The sequence below is a fragment of the Eutrigla gurnardus genome (genome assembly GCF_963514095.1).
Source record: "Eutrigla gurnardus genome assembly, chromosome: 21".
NCBI classification, from domain to species: Eukaryota; Metazoa; Chordata; class Actinopteri; order Perciformes; family Triglidae; genus Eutrigla; species Eutrigla gurnardus.
The window spans coordinates 1,115,312-1,140,289 of record NC_139932.1 but is presented as its reverse complement, the minus strand read 5'-3'; the positions used below and the strand labels follow the sequence as shown (position 1 = coordinate 1,140,289).

Here is a 24,978-nt window from a genome sequence, read left to right as displayed (position 1 = left end):
GGGCCCAGTTTATTACTTGGTAAATATTTATGAAAAGCTCAAATATAGTTTTAATGCCTACTTGGGCCACAATCCTAAATCCATTTATAATCATGAAACAAAATGTTTCAGTGTGCATGTGATTTTGTGCAATTTCATGGTATAAAATGTTATATTGGCCTCTGCTACTTTCTTTGGAAAAATGTGGGCCTTGAGGTTGTGACTGTGATAATGATAATGTTTGTTACTTCAGGTTGATTCACCATCCTTAGAGAAGGGGGCAAGTGAGGAGAGGGAGGAGTTGAGAGAGCCAGAAGAGCAGGAGAGTGAGTTGGTAGAACAAGTCAGAGAGAGAGAGACGGAAGAGCAGGAGAGTGAGACGGTTCGATGTACAGAGTTGGAGCAGAGAGATGCAGAAGAGCCACAGAGAGAGAGCCAAGGCATCAACTACTTTGCTCGCCCAGAGCCTGCCTTTTTACAGGCATTCTTAGATCACCACCCACAGCAGAACACCACCAGTGCAGTTGTTCAGAAGGTGTTTACTTGTAAGGATGGGACGAGCAGGAAGTGGGTCACATACTGCAAAGAACGTCATTCACTGTTCTGTTTTGTGTGTCTGGCATTTGCGAAGACAACTGATACCAGCCCATTTATTACTGGCATGACTGACTGGCGACATGTACATGTGCGCATTATGGAGCACGAGAAGAGCACTACACACCATACCTGTGCTGAGGCATTTTTCTTAAGATGCTCAAAAAGTGACATCAGCACCCTGTTCGCTGGAAGCCAGATATCAGCCCACAGGGAACAAGTCAAAAAGAGACGCCAAGTTTTGGAGCGTGTGGTTGATGTGGTGAAAGTGCTTGGCAAGAGAGGGCTGAGCTACAGGCATGTAGCCAATGAAGCCGCATACACCCTGGACGACCAAACAATAGACCATGGCAATTTCCTGGAGCTGGTGCTGTTGCTGGGTAAATATGATATCTGCCTCAGAGAACACCTTAATGAGTGCATTGAGAAGAGCAAGGCACACCAGTCCAGTGGAAGAGGCAGAGGCTCCCTCATCACCCTACTTTCCAAAACCACTGTAGACTCAGTGATTGACGCTGTTGGGCACTTCATTCAACAAAGCATCGCCAGTGATGTCCGGGAAGCAGGGATGTTTTCTCTTCAGTTAGACACCACCCAGGACATAACAGGCCATGACCAGTGCTCCGTAATACTGAGATACGTCAATGAGGCTGTGCAGGAGAGGCTGGTGGCAGTGGTAAGGTGTGAAGCATCCACAGGACAGTCCTTTATTGATTTAATCTCAGGAGTTTTACAGCGCCTGAACCTGGACAAGGAGATGTGCATTGGGAATGCAACCGATGGGGCATCAAATATGCAGGGCCAATACAAAGGCTTCTCGGCTCTGATGACTGCACAGTCTCCAACACATGTGCATGTGTGGTGCTATGCACATGTGTTGACCCCTCTTTGGTCTTATCAATGATATTGCTGTCTTCATCAGGGAGTCATATCAGAGGGTCAGTCTATGGGAGAAAACCAAGCAGGAGGAGACAAGACACAAGCGCCTCAGCCCAATTGGGGAGACACGATGGTGGGCAAAGCACGAGGCTCATTTTTTTTCGGGCATTTCGGGAAGCCAGAGGATGGTCTCTTCATCGATGCCGTCCTCACCCTGGAGGCCATCGAGAAGAAAGAAAAAGAAAAGCCAGCTGTACGTGCCAGAGCGCGAGGGTTTAAAGAGGGCCTTTTAAGACATGAGACTGTCTTGACTGCTCAGATATTTCTCAGGGTGTTTGAGCATACGACTCCTCTTTCAAAATACCTCCAGTCCAAGGGCATGGACATCCTCTCTGTCCACCGTATGGTGACTGCCACCCAAGAGGGCCTCAAAGGCATTGCGAGGGACTTCAGAAGTGTGAGGGCGGCCGCAGACTCATTTGTTAAATGGGCAAATGAGAAACTGGAGGAGAGGGAGGAAAACACAGATGTGGAGGTGGAGGCTGCACTGCCTGAGAAGAGGGCCAAAAAAAGAAGACGCATGGCTGGAGAGATGGCAGACGATGAGGTCCCCATGGAGGCTGGCAAGTTGTACGAGGTTAAGGTGCACAACCCCATCCTGGACGTGGCTATAGAGGCAATACACAGGCGTTTCCTCACGCATGGCACCCTAATTGCTGACCTGGCTTGGCTGGACCCCAGGAGGTTTGATCAGATCAGAGCCATTACTCTTCCGGGCAATGCACTTAAAAACCTCAGCATGTGTCTCCTGAAATTCGACTCAAGGGCTACAGTGAATGAGCTACAGTCGGAACTGAAAAGTTTTGCCGCACAGTGGGACAGGCTGAAGGAGTCCCATGTGGATGAGTATAAGACAAGAACAGCAGAGGAAGCCTCAGCAGAATTTGAAGAAGATGGTGGCATAGTAACCAAAATCTGCAATTCCTGCAAAGATTGCCCACTCTGCTGCTATCAAGTTCTTCGTAGATTCAACATGCTCTCAGATGCCTATCATCTCCTTGGGCTTGCGTACAAATACCTTCTGACCCTCTCCCTTACTCAGGTGGCCTGTGAGCGAAGCTTTTCAACACTGAAGTTCATTAAAAGCAGACTCAGAAGCAGCCTGTCCGCAAACAAGTTGGAGGCATTTATGCTGATGGCTACTGAAAAGGACATCCTCATGTCTCTTGATACAGATGTCATCATTGACAGGGTAGCCGAGAAGAGCGATCTGATGAAAAGGCTGCTTTTGTGATGAGGTAAAATAATACGCTGACTTGAAACACTCATAGTGGATCAGATTAAGTTAAACTCTGTCCTTGCACAAAGTACATTGCAGAGAAAATGTAAAGCAGTATCTACCTTTAGTGCACATGAAACCTTATATTAGAATCACTGTCATTTAGAATTAAAACATTAGATCTGAATACGCATTTACTGTGTCACAGTCTTAGAACGTTTTTGTAGAGGTTGAAATGCACTACTATGATCACCTGTGTTATTTTTCTCACATTTCTATCTTTCTTTTGTCTTTTCATCTTTTTTAGGTTCCCATGCTTAAGGAGTGCTGGGTGTTGCTGCTGAGAAGAGGCAGATGGGATAGCATCAGCATCTCTCCCACTTGTTGGATTGTGTGTGTGTGTGTGTGTGTGTGTGTGTGTGTGTGTGTGTGTGTGTGTGTGTGTGTGTGTGTGTGTGTGTTCTGGTCCATTTGAAAGCTCTCATTGGTTTGCATGCTGCATGTAAGTTACCCATTCCTTTTCGTTTTAATGTTTGTTTTATTGATATTCATATTCTTAATATACAGTATAATTGTGTATTTATTTACTTTATTTTTTCTATTTATTTTGTACAGTTAAGTGATTTGTTAAGTTAAGCAATTTATTTTATTTTGTACAGTTAAGTAATTATTGACTCATTGTAAATATAAGTGTTTAACTTCAATTGTTATGTGTGTCATCACTTTTTATTTTATATTCAAAATTAAATGGATGAAAATCCTATTCTTTCCAAGTCCTGGCATAATTTCACACACCTAACATTTTATTTTGTATTGACAGTTGATTAGCAACACAAATTGGTAATAAGAGAAATCCTTGCTGTTACTTGTAGCTTTTAGTGAGATAAACATCTTGTGGCCTTTTTGTGTATTGCAATTTTAGGTCAGCCTTTGCATCCAGTCATTGGTACAGTCATCCAGTCATTTCTTGCTTTAATAATGCATTGTATCACACAAGTAATGATATATTATTCATAGTTTAGCCTACAGTATTACATTTATTATAATTATATTAACTAAAATGAATTAATTAATATTTTTTAATATAATTCCTTTACTTAAATTTAAGTAACAAGGTTGAAAGAAATGACATGTCTAAAAAGTAATGTGACCTACGGTCAATAGATCATACTTTTGATAAGCCTAACAGTATTTTGGGAGAACTTTTCATAATGCTTCTCATAGTGTTAAAATGTTTGTGTCTCCTAGTGCACATTGATCGTTTAAGGCAGTGATTCCCAACAAGGGGTATATGGTACATATACCACCTGAGGTGCGCAAGCAAACTGCAGGGGGTATGTGGATAAATTAACGAATGTGGCAGCATAGTCATTGCATGAGTGAAGGGGTACTCATGGTGTGACAAAAAGGCTTAAAGGGGCGTTCACACCGAACGCGATAGACGCGAATTGAGCGGCGACTCTACATTGAAAACCAATGTAAATGGCGCGATGACACACGATTCAGGCGGAGGCGGCGCGAATGGAGCGTCTGGCGCGATGAGACGCGGCGCGAATGGCGCGAATGGCGCGTCTGACGCGGCGCGAATGGCGCGTCTGACGCGAATGAAGCGAATGGCGCGGCGCGAATGGCGCGTCTGGTGGATCACCCTGCGCCAAGCAGGGGGAGGCGTCACAGATTCAGCTTGGCGTAGCGGAAGTTTCTTGGCAAAAAGCCTCGCCGAGACTGCGCCGAAAGCCCGACTGCTCCAACCTAGTCTACCCTTGGCGTAAGGCGCAAGGCGCAAATAAAGTCCATTCATTCAAGGCGAATTACAGCTGGCGGAGTGGAAGTTTGGCTGACTGTCGCGCAGTGCGCACACGTCACCGAGACCTCACAGGCAGGTTTACACAGTTCCAGGCACATGTAAATGCAATAAATAATCACAACAAACACTATTTAATGCAACTAATTGAATCAACACGTGAATTTATATCTAAATAGATTGTCCCGTCACATCCGACGTCAGATCAAAGGCGGATGGCACGCGTAACAGAAACTCAGCCTCTCGGACCCACACATCTCCCTCTCTCTCTCCTGTTTTTTATAATATCGGCATTGTTTTTTTTTTTTTTTAAAGATTATTTTTTATGGCTGGAGTGCCATGCAAGCCTTTTTTATTTTTATGCAATGCAGAGAGACAGTGTGGAAAGGGGAGATAGAGGGGGAAGACATGCGCGAAAGAGATGCCGGGCCGGGAGTCGAACCACTGATCTCCGCGTCGAGGCTGAGCCTCCGTACATGGGGCGGCTGCCTTATCCACTGCGCCACCGACCGCCCCTAATATCGGCATTGTTATTATTATGATACGCATGCACAGCCCGTGATGCGCGTGGTGGGAGCGAAGGCGCTGCTTCTGTCATCGGGTTGTCAAACACAACCTGCTCCGGAGCAGCTCTGCAGCGTAAGTTACCACGGCGATCTACCCGGTAAGAAGTGAACCAGCGTCGTAGGACGGAAAACCCAGAGTTAACGCTGAAGTTACCTCGCTGAGCACAAATCCTGCTTCCTAGTACAGGCCTGGTGGATCTGGGATTTCAACATGTACAAAGCAGCCATAGTGGTGATTCCAGCGGTGATGGTTGAAACCTGGTTGGTTTCCTCTCTGGCACGTCTACTAACGTGAAAAAACATCAGTGACCCCCCGGTCAAACTCAATTTTGTCTCCTTTATTTTATTTTGTCTTTGTTAATTAAGGCCCCTTCGCCCAATGTCAGCTGGGATCGGCTCCAGCCCCCAACCCCCGCGACCCTGAATACAGGAGAAAGCAGTAGACGAAGGATGGATAATGACAACGTTGGGCCAGCAAAGGCCCTATTGTTATTTAGCTTATCTCTATCGATCATATATTATTAATTTCCCTTACTTTTAGGATTTCTTCTTTTGACATATTTTTTATATAGTTCTCAAAATGCAACCCTGTGTATTTTATATGATCAATTTCAAAAAGATTTGTGATTCTGTGTAAATGGAAATCAGCATTGATATTGATATTAAAAATATTTGAAAATGGATCAATTAAAAAAATCTTTGAATAATGTGTTTTAATCACTAGGATTTTTGTCATGACTACAGGATGTCTACAGGATATCTCTAAATGCTGGAGATGAAACTGATGTTGAGCACTTTATTGACTGGGGAAGAATAAAAAAACATTTTGGAATGTTTGATTGATTTAACTCTCCTCTACAAATGGGCGGCTGAGGCTCAGAGGTAGAGCGAGCATTGCCCCCTGATGCTGCACCGTCAGTGTATGAATGTGTGTGTGAACGGGAAAAAGTGACTGAATGTAGTGTGAAGCGTCTTGAGTAACTAGTTAGCTAAAAGCGCTATATAAATGCAGGTCCTTCCCAAATCACACACACACACACACAGAGAGAGAGATAGAAACTCACAGCGTCTCCAAACTGTGTAGTCCGTGGAAGCAGTTTGTTCCCATGGAAACAATCCTATTGTTGTTGAGATGCCTATGCAGAGAGAGAGAGAGAGAGAGAGAGAGAGAGACACTGATGGACTAATGCAGCAGACAAAGATAGTATATGTGTGTGTGTTTGTCTTTAAAGGGGCCCCGGGGCCTCAAGAAGTTTTTTTAAAATCTTTTGGTAATTTCATGCAAATTAACTTCAAGTTGATTGAAAAAAATGACAGCAGACTGTGTCAAATCTGCTGCCGCTCTGAATGCCATCACACACACACACACACACACACACACACACACACACACACACACACACACACACACACACACACACACACACAGGTTCAGATAAGACTAGAGATTCAGATTTTCAGATTTTATTTGAATTTAACCCATCAAAGTCCAGTTTATTGGAACTGATCTTCAACTGATACTATAACCAATTAATTAATCCTACCTAGTGAGTAACCTTATCCACTGGCCAAAGAAAGAGCCGACAAAATGAACCAAATTGCCAACCAAATACCTAGCATACTGGCTATATATTGTAACAAAATAACTGCCTGACATACTAACATACAAAACTACTGCCTGACATACTAACATACAAACCTACTACCTGACATATTAACTAAGTTACAAACCTACTGCCTGACATACTAGCTAAGTTAGAAACCTACTGCCTGACACACTAGCTAACATACAAACCTACTGCCTGACATACTAACATACAAACCTACTGCCTGACATACTAGCTAACATACAAACCTACTGCCTGACATACTAACATACAAACCTACTGCCTGACATACTAACTAACTTACAAACCTACTGCCTGACATACTAGCTAACATACAAACCTACTGCCTGACATACTAACTAACAAACCTACTGTCTGACATACTAGCTAACTTACAAACATACTGCCTGACATACCCAACTTACAAACCTACTGCCTGACATACTAACATACAAACCTACTGCCTGACATACTAACTTATACACCTACTGCCTGACATACTAACATACAAACCTACTGCCTGACATACTAACTTATACACCTACTGCCTGACATACTAACATACAAACCTACTGCCTGACATACTAACTTACAAACCTACTGCCTGACATACTAACTTACAAACCTACTGCTGGACATACTAACTTACAAACCTACTGCCTGACATACTAACTTACAAACCTACTGCCTGACATACTAACTCTACTGCCTGACATACTAAGTTACAAACCTACTACCTGACATACTAATTTACAAACTTACTGCCTGACATACTTACATACAAAACTACTGCCTGACAACCTAACATAGCCTACTAACCATCTGCCCAACATAGAAGCTAACATGTTGCTCACCTGCCTGACATATATGATTGTACAACTTAAGGCTTTTCAACAACTCTGAGTGTGTTTGTATTGTACGTACAGCACCACGAGGCGGCCCAGCTTGCTGAAAGCATGATCTGGGACATGGTTGATTTGGTTAAGCGCAAGCGTCATGGCCTGCAGGGCGGGAAGCTCACTCAGGGCCTCTGCTGGTACCTCCGTCAGAGAGTTATCGTCCAACCACAGGTGACGGAGTGAGCGCAGGCCAGAGAAACAGTCAATGGGAATGCTGGAAATGTGATTGGCGTCGAGGCGGCTACAGAGAGATTTGTAGAGTGTTAGTTACCGTTCAACTCATGTGTTTCGTGCCAATGACATTAAGACTTTTGCACATAATGTTAATCACTCGAGTTCCTTTATGTTCATTCATGTGTATTCAAGAACACACAAACCCTAACAGTAACACAACAAGTATATGATTAATGGAGGACCAGTAACTCTTTGTAAGCTTTGTAGCTTTACTGTAACCTTTCAGAAAGGAGCTGTGAAAATATAATTTATAATAAATGAAATAAATCTAACTGGGGTGTATTCCAGAAAGCAAGTTTTGCTAAAATTCTGAACTTAAACTTTAGGTCAGTTACCATGGTAACTGACTCTGTGAACTCTGTAACCTAACCTAAACCTATACAAACCCAGAGTTTCTCTCGATCTGTCTCCGCCCGTTTGCTGATCCTGAACCAGCTGTGGAGAAACGGGGGTCCTTTCCTCGTCAACCATCAATATGGAAGTAAAAGTAATTCTAGCAGTATAATCCACAATCAGAAAAGATTCTTTGCAGACCTCTTAGGTCTTTTTCTGTGTTGAAGCAGCATTCTGTTGGGGGTTGAAGCTACGACAACTTGAATAGCCACTGATATTTACTTTGTTTCATATGTGAAATATGTTTAAAACCATATGCCTTAGGCTACCTTGGTACAGTATTCTTCAATCCTGTGGGATTGCACCTCAATCGAAAAGAATATTATTTCATTTCGCTCCTTTCACTCTTTCACAATAGGAATTGAACCCCTGTCAACCAAGCACTGCTAACCATTATACCACAGGTACACTGTAGAACTAAACTGAACTTTCAGATCAATTGACTGACATGACATAATATCGCTAACTCTCTTAGGTTGCCATGGTGAATTGTATTATTGGAGCTCCATTGATGATGGCTTGTAAGTACAGGACACATACAGTTGTTGACTGTTCTGGTGTTTTATTGTCCCTTCGTTCACACAAACACAAGCACATATAGACACCACCGCTCCAGTCCCAGCTTCCCTCGTGTGTCCCCTCGGCCTCCTGCCGTGGAGTATGGGGTATCCACTTCCTCATCACCTGCACTGCTCCTGCGAGCCACCTCCACACCTGCAGGAGAGAGGTGCACCATCCCCCCTCCACACATGAGTTAATTGAACTCATTCAGAACAGCTGTTCTGGAGGATTTAGGAAAAGACGGCCGCGGTGCTCAGAGAATCATCTGAGCATAATCATAATGCTGCTGATGATTGACAGCTGATGATCGGCACCGGCGATTGACGTTCGCTGCGCTGGAGAAACTACAATAATGGACTAAAAAAAGCACGTCGTCGACTTCTCCCCATGTTGTTGGTTTTATAAACAGCTCGTTCACTGACCGGCTTCTGGCTTAGCAGCTCCTCCTTCCTGTTTGACCGTTTGCTGTATTTACATTTCATTTGTGGTTTTAGTTTAATTTCTGTCAAAGATTTGTAACATGATTTAAATAAATTAAAATACATTCAATTATTATCTCTGTCCACACACATTTGATAAAGTGATTCCCGTGTCCGAGTACCTGTGAACATTACAATACAAATGCACATATCGTTTGTTTTCATGAACGGCCGAGCTGTGCAGCACTTTAAATGTTGCTTCCGTAAAGAATTGTGGGTTGGCGTGATCTCCTTTCCTTTGGAAAAGGAAGTTCCTTTACTTTTAATTTGAGGCTAAAGAAAATCTGAAAGGAAGCATTGGAGCTCCTTTCCTTTGCATTTAGAGAATCCGAACGGCTCTTATCATGGCGGCCACTTGTTTACTTCCAGGTCACTTCTTCAGTTAGGACCCTTGAGAAGAAGACTATTCCACCGCAGCCTAGGGTCAGGTTCAGAAGAAGGTAACGCAACATCAAGATGTAATTTTAATCTACACTTTTTCAATTTGGCAACTTATACATTTTGTGATTTTGTCAAACATAAATATTTGTTAACACTCAAACATTCAATGCAATGCAATACAATATAAACAAAAACAATCATGTTTATTTTATGTATTCACAAAATGTTTTGGCTGTTAAGTCTTTAAAATCTTTTCTCTTTTATTTACAACATATTATTATTTTGCTTTCATCAGGGTATTTGTAAAGTTAGCTGAAAACATCTAATGTATAAAGCATTGTGTAATACAATGGGTGAGGACCCAAATGCAGCACACGTAGGCAGGCAGAAAGTCGGTAATGACTTTTATTACACATTTTGCTCTCAATTTAACCAGGGATTTTAATGAGCACACACTAATTGTCCGCAGAGTCGTGGGTCCGAAGTAATTCTAAGTAAGTAATTCTTCAGTTCGTCACAAATACACATCAGGAGATGTGTGGCTGAAAAATGTGACAAATGTAGTAAAAAGCACAATATTTAAAAAGCACAATATTTTTTTTTCTTTTTTTTTTTCTATAATATAGAAAGTAGAAGAACCTGGAAATACTCGAGAAAAGTACAAGTACCTAGAACAGGGGTCTCAAACTTGCGGCCCAGGGGGCCAATCGCGGCCCCCAGAATTATATTTTGCGGCCCCCTACCTGAAATCAAAGCTTGGTGTTAGTGTGGCCCGCACGTTTTTTTCTTCACTTTCTCCGCTTGGAGTCATTTGTATTTTTGAACACTTTTGGGCTACCACAGCTCAGGCTCGTGAGAACAACATGAATAAGCAACGTTGGTCATTTTTACCCTAATTTCTGGACTATTGAGCACACCGGAATATAGTATATGGTATATAGTAGGAGGAAGTAAGAGAAGCCTATGTTCTGAAGAACTGTTCATGTTCTGCATGTTCTGAATTGTTATTAGTAAAGATTGAGAAGATTGGATCGGTTGTACTTTTTTTGGAATACTTGAACCCCCTTTTTTTGTGGAATACTTGATGCGGCCCAGCCACATCCAGACTCTACCTCCAGCGGCCCACAGGTAAGTTGAGTTTGAGAACCCTGACCTAGAATGTGTTCTTAATTACAGCACTTGAGTTACTCCTTTGCAAATACAAACATGACTTTTCATGACTCATGAATATTGTGGGTGTTCAGGGGGCTATTGCACCAAACCTACCCGGCTGAAGTTATCCGTGATCCGGTTGCATGAAAGCATGTTGCATATAACAGCCAGGATCAATCAATCTGATCTGTATCTCAGTCACTTTGTTGGGAAACCCATGTGTTCATTACAGTTATTCCACTGCTCGTACATGTTACCATCCAGTGAAGTAGCCGTCATGGTGTCATTATTTAAACATTATTTTACATTCATTCAACCTATAGTCATACATGCCATTAAACTCTACATGTGATCGTCATGGTAACAGTTATTATTGTGTTCAGCATATTGTTCAGCAAGTGTTCATCAGCTTCAGACCGACGGTCCGATAACCAGACTGTGAGCCCCCCTCGCTCCCTCTCTGATTCTGGTTGTAATGTCCTGATAAACCATTGGGGGCACTGTTGTTAAATACACTAAAACACAGTAGAGACTCTCGCCAACATTTCTTCTACTCTATTCAGCTTTGGTGCAGTGACAAACAGGTATAATGTTCGAGGAAACCCCGTTTTTTAGAAATTCAACGAAATTCTGCGTTTTACATTTGATTCAATTTTCATTGTCAAATTCAATTTGCTTTGGTCCAGTAGCCCTCAGGTCTGCACGCAACACTGTCTGTCTGTCTGTCTGTCTGTCTGACGATCTGTCTGTGTGAACAGCTGTTCTGGATTAGTTCAATGACTATGTTCTGAGTAAGTTCACTCAGTTACGTGCATGTGATGAAGGTCCTGGAGAGACCGGTCTTAGCCCAGCTGAGGCCACAGGTGAGGACGTTTCTGGACCCTTTGCAATTTGCCTATCAGCCCCATTTTGCACAATTTGCACTTTAATCTACTGCTATTTATACATTTTACATTGCTCTTTTTATATGTTGTGTCTTTACCTAATGTGTTCTTTATCTTTAGTTAATGTGTTGTCACTGTGTGTAATGCTGCTGCTAAACTTTAATTTCCCAGCTTGGGATCAATAAAGTATCTATCTATCGGTCTGTCTGTCTGTCTGTCTATCTATCTATCTATCTATCTATCTATCTATCTATCTATCTATCTATCTATCTATCTATCTATCTATCTATCTATCTATATCTATCTGTGGCTATTTCAACTTAGCAGCTTTAACCCCCAACAGAATGCTGCTTCAACACACAGAAGTGTCCTTAAACATTATTATGTGGCGATATGAAATGTTGGAAATGACAGACGGGAGTATATGTTCAGATGTAAGAGACTGTGAGGAGAAACTGTAACGTTCTACTAAGTTATCGTTGGGGAATGAAAGCACTGATTCAGGATCAGCAAAGGGGAGGAGAAAGATAGAACTTGGGGTTTGTTGAAGAAAGTCTGTCAGTGAGAGTCCTGAAGATTAAGTTCACTCTTTCTGGAACAGAGAATCCAGAGTCTCCGTCCAGAGAATCCAGAGTCTCCGTCTTCTCAGGGTTAACAAACTCAGTTCCAACTAAACCTGCTTTCCAACATTAACATGCATCTGTGGCTATATGCCTGTGTGTCAGTCTGACTGACAGCCTTGTTCACATACGTCACCACTCGCCCATCTCTGAGCGACAACTGTCAATGGAATGTGAATGTGTTTTAGCGGAATGTGGCCAGGACAGGCGATGAGTTGTGGGCGGGTATTGAGATAAAATCATTTTAACTTTCTGCGATGCGAGTGAAGCAAGTACCAAGCAAGTACCAATCGGAACGTAGAATAGAGATGATTGACAGTAGACGTCAACAGAGAGTTCCACAGAGAGTTACCGCTTGAACTAGCCTGGCCATTACCAGCCAACGGCAGGTTTTTTTGCCAGCAAGTAGAATTCAGCGAGAAAGGAAGGGGCGATGGGCGAGTAGCGGCGTATGTGAATGGGGCTTAATTGATGTTATTACTTGATTTAGAACTAATTTCAATCAACTTTCAACTTGGCCTCATTCCAATGTTTGTGTGTGTGTGTGTGTTTATGCTTGTGTGTCTGTGTGTGTGTGCGTTTATGCTTGTGTGTGTGTGATTATATGTGTGCACGTGTGTGTGTATGTTTGTGTGCATGTGTGCGTGTACAAGTGTATGCTTGTGTGTCCGTGTGTGTGTGTGCGCGTGTGATTGTGTGTGTGTGTCTGAGTGCATGCGTGTGTGTGTGTATGTATTAGTGCTGTCAGTTAAACGCGCTATTAACGCCATGAACGCAAACCCATTTTACTGTAACAACGTACATTTTTTTTTGTGCATGATTACCGTTCTTTTTGGCCCATCGAACTGTGCCATTTTTTTTCACATGGTGTTGCAACAAAACCGGATCTAGATCAGAAACAAACCAATAGGCACGCTGTTTGGGCTTGGGAGCCAACCAAAGAGCGTGAGACGCCGAAATGGATGCCAATAAGATTCTGAATGGAAAGTGTACAAGCGGCCAAAATGAGTTTCCTCAGGCTGGCATCTCCCTTAGAGATAGGGTGAGAAGCTCAGTCATCCGTGATGGACTTGCAGTAGAGCTGCTGCTCCTTTGCGTTGAAAGGAGACAGCTGAGGTGGTTCGGACATCTGGTAAGGATGCTTCCTGGGCACCTTCCTAGGGAGGTGTTTCAGGCACGACCAGCTGGGAGGAGGCCACGGGAAGACCCAGGACTAGCTGGAGAGATTATATCTCCACACTGGCCTGGGAACGCCTCGGGATCCCCCAGTCAGAGTTTGCTGATGTGGCCCGGGAAAGGGAAGTTTGGGGTCCCCTGTTAAAGCTGCTGCCCCCGCAACCCGACACCGGATAAACGGTAGACGATGAGAGATGGAAAGTTTACCTTAAAAAAGTTACCAAATGGTTCCAATCCATTGACACGATCAAAGTGATCTGTGTCTTTTGTCGTTGTATCTGAGCTTTCATCGGTAGCACGTCCAGTCTGAAATACCACTTGATGGCCAAGCGAAGTCTCTGCCCCCTCGTCATAGCCAGGCAACAATGGATGACTTCAGACAGAAGCAAATAGATACCACAACTAAGACAAAGATATTGCAGCCATAGCTAAATGGGTGGCCACTGCATGTAGGCCTGTTAACGTTGTGGAGAGCCACCATTACAAGCCACGAAACGCAGAAGGCTAAGCAGGCGTTGGAGAAGACAAAAGCAGTCGCGCTCACTGGTGATTACTGGACGTCTCTCAGTAATCACAACTACCTACTGTTATGAAGACAGAAGAGAGGCAAAGGAGAGGCTGTTGCAGAGCACTTTCTGAAAGTAGCTGGAGAGTGGGACATCGAACACAAAGTTGTCTCACTGACAACGGATAGTGCAGTGTAACACGATTGCAACTCCCCTTCAAGCACATGCCGTGCATCGTGTGCACAGTGTGCACCGAGCCGTCACGGTTTCTCTGGTGAATAAAGAGCAGTAGCCTGACTTTTACATTCAAACTTGAGAAAAAGTATTAAGCCATGGTTTAACTGCACTATAGGCTGAGTCCTAGTTTACCTGACGTGTGCACTTTATAATTTCATTTAGTGTCACTCTGTTTGCCAATGTTGTTTTTCAATAAATAAAAAGCAAGCCAATCCACTTTTTCATGTTGATAAGAGCATTACAATAATGATAAAAATAATGGGACAAAAATAAATGAAGGGACATTTAGAATAGATAAAACTGTGTGATTAATTGTGAGTTAACTATGACATTAATGTGATTTATCATGATTAAATATTTTAATCGCTTGACAGCACTAGTGTGTATGCTTGTGTGTGTTGCGTGTGTGTGTGTGATTGTGTGTGTGTGTGTGTGTGTGTCTCACAGTGACTGCAGGTTGTGCAGGGTGTTGAAGGCCTCTGCAGGCACAGACAGCAGCTGATTGTTCTGAAGCATCCTGGGACACGACAGAAACAACTTACATGTATATATTAACTAGTAACACTTAACTCAGAGTTGGATTTATGACTCAAATCATAGAAAATCATTGTGATAACTGACTTAAAATTTGAACAGAAATGCTGCTTTGTGTGTGTGTGTGTGTGTGTGTGTGTGTGTGGACTTACAGCACTTTAAGGTTGTAGAGGCCGATGAACGCTCCTCTGGGGATGAATGACAGATCGTTTCCCGCCAAACGTCTGAGACAGAGAGATGTGTTTCCATCCATCAATTGACCATCCATGTTTGACCAGAGATGATTTATTCCACTGAACTTAACATTTATATGTATACATTTATACTAGGGGTGTGAATCTTTGGCTTCACAGCGATTCTATTCGATTAACGATACAGTAGTTGGCGATTTGATTCAAGGACGATTTTTTTTTTTGTAACGATTCGATTTGATTCTGTAAACCACGATTCGATTCAGTAACTTGTAACCAAAATTCTATATCCATGAAATAAACATGCAATAATGCAAGTGAGACTATCTGTATTCTTCTGAAATGTGAAAAATAACATATTTATTTAGTCCTGCATAATATTTTATGCTGAATACAAAAATGTAATTAAACATTGCTCAGTTATTTTGAACATTATTCAATAGACTACATGCTGGCAGGGGAGAGTGTGTCTTAAACGTATTAAAACATTAATCATAAGTAAGAATCACGATTCATCCGATTAAATGCATTTATATTGATTATTGGTGAAGCCAAAACGATTCATTCTATTTATTTATTTTAGCAGATCGATTTAGTAGAATCTATAGGACTGACTATCGATTCATCGATTAATCGAATGAATCGTTACACCTCTAATTTATACTGCAGTATGACCTCAAAACCAGCTGCTACAGAGTGACACAACTTTTTATGGAGTCATAGGAGAGCCATGATAAAAAATCATTTCAAAAGGAATTAATAACAAATAATAAATATAAAGAGGGATAAATCAAATAAGATATGTATAAACCACGTATAAAAGACAAAGACTAAAAGACAAATAGATACAGTATGAAAAATGATTACAAAGTAAATAAAACCATGTGAAATCAATAAAATACTATATAAGTCCAAATAAAAAGGAATAGAAAACAATGGTGAAAATAACTACAGATATAATAATAGGAATGGTGCAGATGATTTTCTGACATTCCCCAGTAAGCCTCCACTTTACAACCAGTAGAAAACACTGGGCTGAACTGGATCCTGCAGGTCTTCTTGTTTTTAGAGGCCAAACAGAGTTCAGCCAGTCCGCATGTACCCAGCATACACCTCTGCAGTGTCCTATCACCCTAGTGACGTTTCTCACGCCACGGTGACAAATATCACACATACGCACACACACACACACACACACACAGCTGGCAGCAGAGCAGAACAGCAGTCAGATTCTGGTTCAGTTCTCTGAGAGGTCAGCTGGTCACAGCCTGTCTGCTTCTCTCTTCCTGTCTGTCTGTCTCTTAGGGTTGTCAAAAAAATCGACACTCAGAAAATAATCAATACTAAAAGTTAGTATGGGATTAGATATACATATATACCCTACAGTTATGGAAATGTTTTTTCTTTTTTCCCACTACGTCAGAAAACAACATAAAAGTTGTTTTCTCCGTGGGTATTGGTATCAACTTTGAAATTCTAGTATCGTGACAACCTGTCTCTACCTGTGTGCTCTCCATACCTGTCTGTCTGTCTTGACCTGTTTGTCTCTACCTGTGTGGTTGTTTCTACTTGTCTGTCTCTCTACAGATACACAGGGAAATGCTGTTGACATGGTTGTTGTCAACAATAGCATTAATAAACACAAAATTAAATTAAATTAAAAAATCAATTGAAGCAAACTGATTATTTTCATTCCTTCTTGTTTTACCTAAAACACTGGTTTGTTATAAAATAAAAATGTTCATGTGAAAGAATTTCACTCCTTTCTTTCAGATCTCAGAGCGGAACGAACACAGAGACGGTGTTGTGGACTCTATCCTCTCTTCCATCTCCCAGGTTCAGGTTCAGGGACCACGCAGGTGATTGAGAGGATGGGGCCGGCGGCAGGAGTCTCTTCTCCCTGGAACTGCCGGTTGTGAACCTGGAGTTTAATTCCAGGGGGGGCATGAGCAACTGTACTGTTCTCAAGCACAACTCTTCCGACAGTGCCAGGGCAGAAGTAGTGTCCCCTTTCTCCCTGCACCTGGTCCACCTCTGCACCTGCATCTCAGCACCAGCATACAGTCTCCTGGCTGACTGCTCAACAACCATTGTCCAACCAGACTCTGTGTTAGTAACTCTCAGCCAAACATCTAGTATCTCCTATAAACACAGTTGAGATCTTCTTGCAAAGGAGAAGATCTCATCTGGGTTTTTGTGCTTGAATGTTGTGTGGGATTGTGTGTGTGTGTGTGTGTGTGTGTGTGTGTGTGTGTGTGTGTGTGTGTGTGTGTGTGTGTGTGTGTGTGTGTGTGACTCACAGCTCCTCCAGGAAGTGCAGGTTGGTCAGAGCTCCACTGGACAACACAGTCATATTATTCATACTGAGATCACTGCAGAGACACAAAGAGAAAATATTCCACAAGTGAATGTCCTGCATCGACAACTTACTGAAGGAATGTATGTCAAAAACTGTCGTCCACAAAGACACTAAAGATGTCATATAAATGAGGTGCAGGAAAAAGTACAATATTTAGCTTTGAGATGTAGTGGAATAGAAGTACAAAGTAGCAGAGCATAGAAATACTAATACAAGGTACCTGTAATTTATACTCAAATAGGACCTTGTTGGTCAATGTCTCTCTACCTTCAAACACCATTTATATTCAGTCAATAAAGTGAGGAATTTACAAATGTTTATCAGACCATGAAGGCAAACAGTCAACTAATTAACAGATAATTAAAGAGACACACATAGTTTGTTCAAACACAGACACTGTTTAACACACACACACACACACACACACACACACACACAGGTCACATAAAAAAACATTTAGGGGTAGATTTACTAAGACTGGCACAGTTTACGCTGCGTTTGTTATTGCGATTTCGCAAACAGTGCACGCTGTGCTTCCTCATTTTACGTAGTATTGATCAAAGCTGACAGCCACTGGGCAAACAGCGCATACCCCGCCCCCCAGCGTAACTAGTGCCCCTCTAAAAGTGCAATGAATGGGCCCCATGTATCTAACACGGATCTTGCAACAACAAAAAGAAAGCGCAAAGAAGCACATAAAATAGTGAACCATGGAAAAGGTTGTAACCGGTTCAGGTCCACCATGCAGAAATGAAAGAATGACCAACTATTGAAGAGGTAGTGCAACAAAGACGGCATAGCCACTGCTGAGATCTCTGTACAAACGAAGGTATGTATGTATGGTCTGTCACGGTACCATTAGTACCAATTGAGCATCGTGTCAACGCCACAGCCTACCTGAGTATTGTTGCTGACCATGTCCATCCCTTTATGACCACAGTGTACCCATCTTCTGAGCAGGATAACGCGCCATGTCATAAAGCGCAAATCATCTCAGACTGGTTTCTTGAACATGACAATGAGTTCACTGTACTCAAATGGCCTCCACAGTCACCAGATCTCAATCCAATAGAGCACCTTTGGGATGTGGTGGAACGGGAGATTCGCATCATGGATGTGCAGCAGACAAATCTGCAGCGACTGCGTGATGCTATCATGTCAATATGGACCAAACTCTGAGGAATGTTTCCAGTACCTTGTTGAATCTATGCCACGAAGGATTAAGGCAGTTCTGAAGGCAAAAGGGGGTCCAACCCGGTACTAGCAAGGTGTACCTAATAAAGTGGCCGGTGAGTGTAGATGAAAGGCTTCAACATGTACAAAGGACTTCAACATGTACAAAGCAGCAATAGTGGTGATTTCAGCCATGATGGATGAAACCTGGTTGGTGTCCACGTGGAGGGAAGCTCCTCATTGAGCACGAGTGAATCATACTTCCATCAAATCAAGCATTCAGTGTGAACACAGAATTAGATGTAAATCCGTCCTACGAAAGAGTTTCCACTAAAAGTGAGGTAAGTGGCGTCTCTCTGTGGGTTCGGTGCCAGGATGTAACAATACCATGACAACAGGTCTCTCTGTGTGTTGGGAACCAGGATGTAACGTTACTCACACTAACAACAGGTCTATGTGTATTGCGTTACAAACATTTAATTTGTCAGCACATCATGTAAGACATCTCCAGTAGAGCTGGAACACAATCCTGTATCTGTCTACAAAAGAACAACCAAGTATCTCCACTAAAGAACAACCCAGTGGGCCCTAGTTTCGTGGCGCAGCGCAGGGCGGCGCAGGGTGGCAGAGCCGGCGCAATGCAAGTTTCGACCCGCGCAGCCTTGCGCACGGTCAGTTTGGCAGTTTGGTGGATCGCCTGCGCCAAGATGGGTGTGGCGGCGCAGCAGGGGGAGGCGTCACAGATTCAGCTTGGCGTAGTGGAAGTTTCGTGGCAAAAAGCCTCGCCGAGACTGCGCTGAAAGCTCGCCAGCTCCAACCTGGTCTACTCTCGGCGCAAGGCGCAAGGCGTAAATAAAGTCCATTCATTCAAGGCGAATCACAGCTGGAGTGGAAGTTTGGCTGACGGCGCGCAGTGCGCACACGTCACCGAGGCCTCACAGGCAGGTTTCCACAGTTCCAGGCACATTTAAATGCAATAAATTATCACAACAAACACTATTTAATGCAACAAATTGAATCAACACGTGAATTTATATCTATATAGATTGTCCCGTCACATCTGACGTCAGATCAAAGGCGGATGGCACGTGTAACGGAAACTCAGCCTCTCGGACCAAAACATCTCCCTCTCTCTCTCCTGTTTTTTATAATATCGGCATTGTTATTATTATGATACGCACGCACAGCACGTGATGCGCGTGGTGGGACGCGTGGTGGGAGCGGCGGCGCTGCTTCTGTCATCGGGTTGTCAAGTGACGGAACTTGCACTGAACCTCCCCTAACGCATTAAAGGAGAGGAGAGGAGCTCATTTGATTGGTGAAGATCTGAATCGGCTGTATTAATCCCAGTCCACGCCTCGTCTCCTCCTCGTCTCCCACTCACGCCTTCTTCTCCTCCCTCTTTCCCACTTGTGGGCGAGACGGGAGGTGTGCCTGCGCGAGCCTGCGCGAGCCTGCGCGGTGCACGAAACTTGCAAAGTCCAGGCGGACACACCCTGTCGGCGTGGCGCAGGTGCGCTGAGAGCTGACTGCGCCTGGTCTACGAAACTAGGGCCCAGTATCTCTACTAAAGAACAACCCAGTATCTCTACTAAAGAACCCAGTATCTCTACTAAAGAACCCAGTATCTCTACTTAAGAACAACCCAGTATCTCAACTAAAGAACAACCCAGTATCTCTACTAAAGAACAACCCAGTATCTCCACTAAAGAACAACCCAGTATCTCTACTAAAGAACAACCCAGTATCTCCACTAAAGAACAACCCAGTATCTCCATCATGTCCATCATTGATGAATCATTGTGTGATAAACAGGAGAAGACTGATATTAAACAGAACTGATGTCATAATTTATGAGAAATGAAGAGCATTTAATAATAATACATCTAACACTAATTGATAACACATCATCAATATAATAATCTAAATCTGTAAAGTAACTAAAGCTGTCAAAAAATGTTGTGCAGTCAGAAGTGTGATATTATAATTCAGTTGATTCAGTTGAATCCAGATCTGTAAAGTAGTTTGATTTTACTAATAAATTAATTTAAAAATGATTTTAATTCCACAGTTTTATAAATATAAAATATGGTAGGAATGTGTTTAATAAATATGCTACTGAAGCCTCCATTTTAATAACTTAAAACATACTTCTTTCACCACTTTGAGTTTGAAGAATGACAAGTTTTTCCTGTCCTTTTTATAATATTATATCAGATAAATGTAGTGCAGTAAAAAGTACAATAAGGTATGTCCTTATTGTACTTTTGAAGTCTGCAGAGCTCTCCAAGACACAAATACAAGCAATGCAAGCGTCACCAGTTGTCCACAACGCCGCAGTGGATGCATTAAGCAAAACAGGAGGGCAAACACGCACGGGCAGCTGGAACAAGTACAAACCAAGCCACAAGAAGCAGGTAACAAGTAGGGGTGGGAAAAAAAATCGATATTGCAATATATTGTTGTGCTCTCTGTCGCAATAAATAAATCGATACACTGACGGCAAATATCGATATTTTGGGTCTACAGGTTTTTTTAGACTCCCGTCGGTGCCGCCTGGTTCACACCCGCTTCCATTCGGCGCCCCTGTTAAGCTATGGTGTCGTTCACACCAGACGGGGAGCGCCGCGAATAGGCGCGGCCCTCCCGCCTATTCGCAGGGTCCGCATGTGTGGATCCGCAGAGCCGTGTGGGCATGAGGCCCGACTTCCCAGGTACTGGATGGGTGAACATAACTCTGCACATAATTGGTTGCATACTGAAATGTGCCCAATATTTCATTTAATTCTGATGTTATTCTTATCTTGTTTAGCTATTGTTAAACTAAAACGGGCCCAAGTTTACATAAAACAAGTTGCTACTGACTTTTCAGTATCAGAAAGCACTGTCCTGGTTTACATAAGACACACATTACAACAGTGTTTATTCTTTTGTACATTGTACGAAGTTTTGGAATTAATTTTTTATGCATATTTTTTCTTTTTCAGTCACATATCGTGATATATCTTTGATGAAATTTCTTGCAATATATCGAATATCGCAGATATCGTGTATCGTGATATTATCGTTATCGTGGGCCAAATATCGTCACAGTATCGAATCGTGAGTTACCCGTATCGTCCCACCCCTAGTAACAAGTGTCTGCCGCAAGTGTGGAAAAACGCATGAGCCCCGTCGATGTCCAGCTTATGGCGCTATGTGTCACAAATGTGGAAAAAACAACCATTTCTCAAAAGTGTGCAGGGGTAGCACATAGAAAAACAGCAAATATAGATCAAAGACTATAAATAACATAGAAAGTGAAGTGGACTCTCTCTACATTGGCATGATTAGAAATGGGAACAACAAGAAAGCAGCACACCAAGCAAAAGGCACTGTATGGCACGAAACAGCCACAATCAAGGGTGTAGCAATTAATTTCAAGCTGGACGCAGGTGCCGATGCAAATGTGCTTCCCATGCACGTGTACCGGCAGCTACCAGGTCCCATTCAGTTGCGGCCTACAGAGACTGTGCTAATAGCTTTTGGTGGAGCACGCCTACCAGCAGAAGGCGTAGCATCATTAGAATGCAGGACGTCCAAACGCGAAGCTGTGCTGAACTTTCATGTGAGTAGCCGAGCAGACAAGCCTATTCTGGGCGGAGAGGCATGTGAAGAGCTGCAACTGGTGAAAAGGGTGGATGCACTCACAGCAGCAGCTCCACAACAAGGAAAACCTCCAGCCACCAAAGAGGAGCTACTACAGAGGTATGCAGACGTCTTCACAGGATTGGGCGAGTTTCCTGGAGTTCATCACATACACATCGACCCCAGCGTCACGCCTGTGATTCATGCAAGCAGAAATGTACCCCTCTCTATTATGGACTCACTGAGAGAGACACTCAAGGACCTACAGAACAGGAAGGTGATAGCACCTGTCAACGAGCCTACAGAGTGGGTGAACAGTCTTGTTGCCACAAGGAAAAAGAATGGTGTGCTAATGGTGTGCTTGGACCCTTGCAACCTGAATGAGGCAGTCAAGCGCCAACACTACTCCATTCCTATTCCCGAAGATGTGCGGAGCAGACTAGCTGGGAAATCCATCTTCTCCATTTTAGATGAGAAGGATGGATACTGGCAGATTAAGCTAGATGAGCCATCGTCTAAACTATGCACCTTCAACACGCCGTGGGGCCGGTTCCGCTTCCTCAGACTCCCATTCGGGATCAGGTCGGCCAGTGAAGTATTTCAACAGAAGAACTGCGAGACCTTTGGCGACATTCCAGGGGTGTACGTCATAGCAGACGACATGATCATAGCAGCGTCATCAGAGCAGGAGCATGATGCAATCCTACAGAAAGTAATGGAGAGAGCGAAGACTGCGAACGTTTAGTTCAACAAAGACAAGATTCAGTTCGACACAGTAAAGTATATGGGACACATCATCACGGTAGCAGGACAGAAGGCCGACGACACAAAGATCAAAGCGATTGTCGACATGCCAACCCCAGAAGACAAGCAAAGTATCCAACGTCTGCTGGGAATGACAAAATTCCTGGCCCAGTACATACCAAACGAAGCCTCACTTAAGGCTCCTCTCAGACAGCTGCTGAAGAAGGATATAGCGTGGCAGTGGTGCCCACACCACAGTGCAGCACTACAGACACTGAACTCTACCCTCACACAAGCCCCAGTGTTGAGGTATTATAATCACAAGCAGCCGCTGACTCTACAAGCTGACTCCTCAAAAGATGGACTGGGTGCCTGTCTGCTGCAGGACGGCCGCCCAGTGTGCTATGCCTCACGAGCGCTCACCGACACGGAAAAGAGGTACGCACAAATAGAGAAAGAGTTGCTTGCCATTGTGTTTTCTGCCAAAAGGTTCCACCAGTATGTCTATGGCAGACCAGTGACTGTGCAGTCCAATCATAAGCCTTTGGAGGTCATTATGCGTAAACCGCTGAGCAAAGCTCCAGCGCGGCTGCAAGGAATGCTCCTACAATTACAGAGGTATGATCTCAACATAACATACACACCAGGCAAGCACATGTACATTGCCGACACACTCTCACGCGCCACGGCAAGCAGAGACGGTGACAATATCAATGAGAACCCCTGTGACGAGAGAGTTGTGTAGCTTGGGAGCTACAGATGCTCTGAGTGAGGAGACACTCAGCCAACTCAAAAGAGCAACGGCAGCAGATAGCATATTACAAGCTGTGTGCGAGAAACATGTAAAAGGCTGGCCAACGCAAAAGAAAAGTCTGGACAGGAAACTACACAGCTACTGGCAAGTGAAGGACAATATCAGCACTGAGAATGACATTGTCATGGTCGGAGACAAAATCATAGTACCCGAGAGCTTCAGGAGCGTGATTTTGGAGAAGCTGCATCTGGCTCACCAAGGCGTGCAGCGCACAAAAGCCAAAGCGAGAAGAGTCCTATACTGGCCTGGCATGGGACGAGACATAGAGACAATGGTGGAGAAGTGTGTGCAGTGCCAGCAGCTACAGCCCAAACACCAGGCTGAGCCACTCATATCAGGTGCCAGAATTGCAGTGGCAGAAATGCAGTGGAAGTCGGAGCCGACATCTTTGAGCTACATGGTCAGTCTTACCTGTTGTTAGTAGATTACCTGACAAAATATCCTGAAGTCCTCAACCTGTCTGACAAGACAGCTTACACAGTGATTCAGAAGATGAAATCGGTCTTTGCAAGACACGGGATTCCTAGGGAGATAGTGAGCGATCACGTCCCATTCGCCAGCTATGAGATGAAGGCATTTGCAGCCTCATGGGAGTTTAAGCTCACACACTCCAGCCCAGGTTTCCCCTCTTCTAATGGAATGGCTGAGCGGGCCATAAAGGCTGTAAAACATGCGCTGAAGAAAGCAACGCAGACCGGCACCGATCCACATCTGGTGCTGCTGTCACTGAGGAACACGCCGGTGACAGGATTGAAAGACTCACCTGCACAAATGTTGATGGGAAGGATTTTGCGGAGCACACTCCCATGTTCCAGTGCTGTGCTGAAACAGTCAGCCCCACAGCATGTTCACGGCAAAATACAGGACCTGCAGTCCCGCCAAAAGCAACACTATGACCAGCGGGCAAAGCCACTGCCAGTGTTGACCCCAGGAGACACTGCGGTTGGGAGCCCGCGGTTGTCATCCAACGATGAGATGAACCACACTCCTACACTGTTCAAACACCGGCAGGGAGGATGCAAAGGAGGAACAGGCGACATCTGAGGAAGATACACCCTAGCTTATTCAGAGGCTCTGACCTTGATGATGAACATTTGGACTCAGAGGTGCAACCTTCTCAGATTCCCGTCTCAGTGGACTCACCGCCACACGCCCCCCCTCATGTTACTATGAACAGCACACCCACATGCTACACCAGGAGCGGCAGAGCGGTTAGGCGCCCTGTCAGATACAGTGACTGATCTCATGAGCATTTATATGTCATCGTTCTCTACCTGTCATAAACTAAAAAAAGAAAGAAAAAAAA

General features: G+C 43.7%; 1 protein-coding gene across 1 annotated transcript in view; it reads right to left on the bottom strand.

Moving 5' to 3' along the window:
* Positions 1-24,978, bottom strand: part of LOC311031893 (leucine-rich repeat-containing G-protein coupled receptor 5A-like) — a gene marked incomplete at its 5' end in the record, with an annotated part of 148,023 nt that overhangs the window by 82,899 nt on the left and 40,146 nt on the right. The window contains 5 exons of the mRNA XM_084038449.1: positions 6,166-6,237; positions 7,633-7,848; positions 14,676-14,747; positions 14,917-14,988; positions 17,256-17,327. Of these exons, the coding sequence (XP_083894575.1) occupies positions 6,166-6,237; positions 7,633-7,848; positions 14,676-14,747; positions 14,917-14,988; positions 17,256-17,327 (504 nt within the window). The remainder of the gene's footprint in view (positions 1-6,165; positions 6,238-7,632; positions 7,849-14,675; positions 14,748-14,916; positions 14,989-17,255; positions 17,328-24,978) is intronic.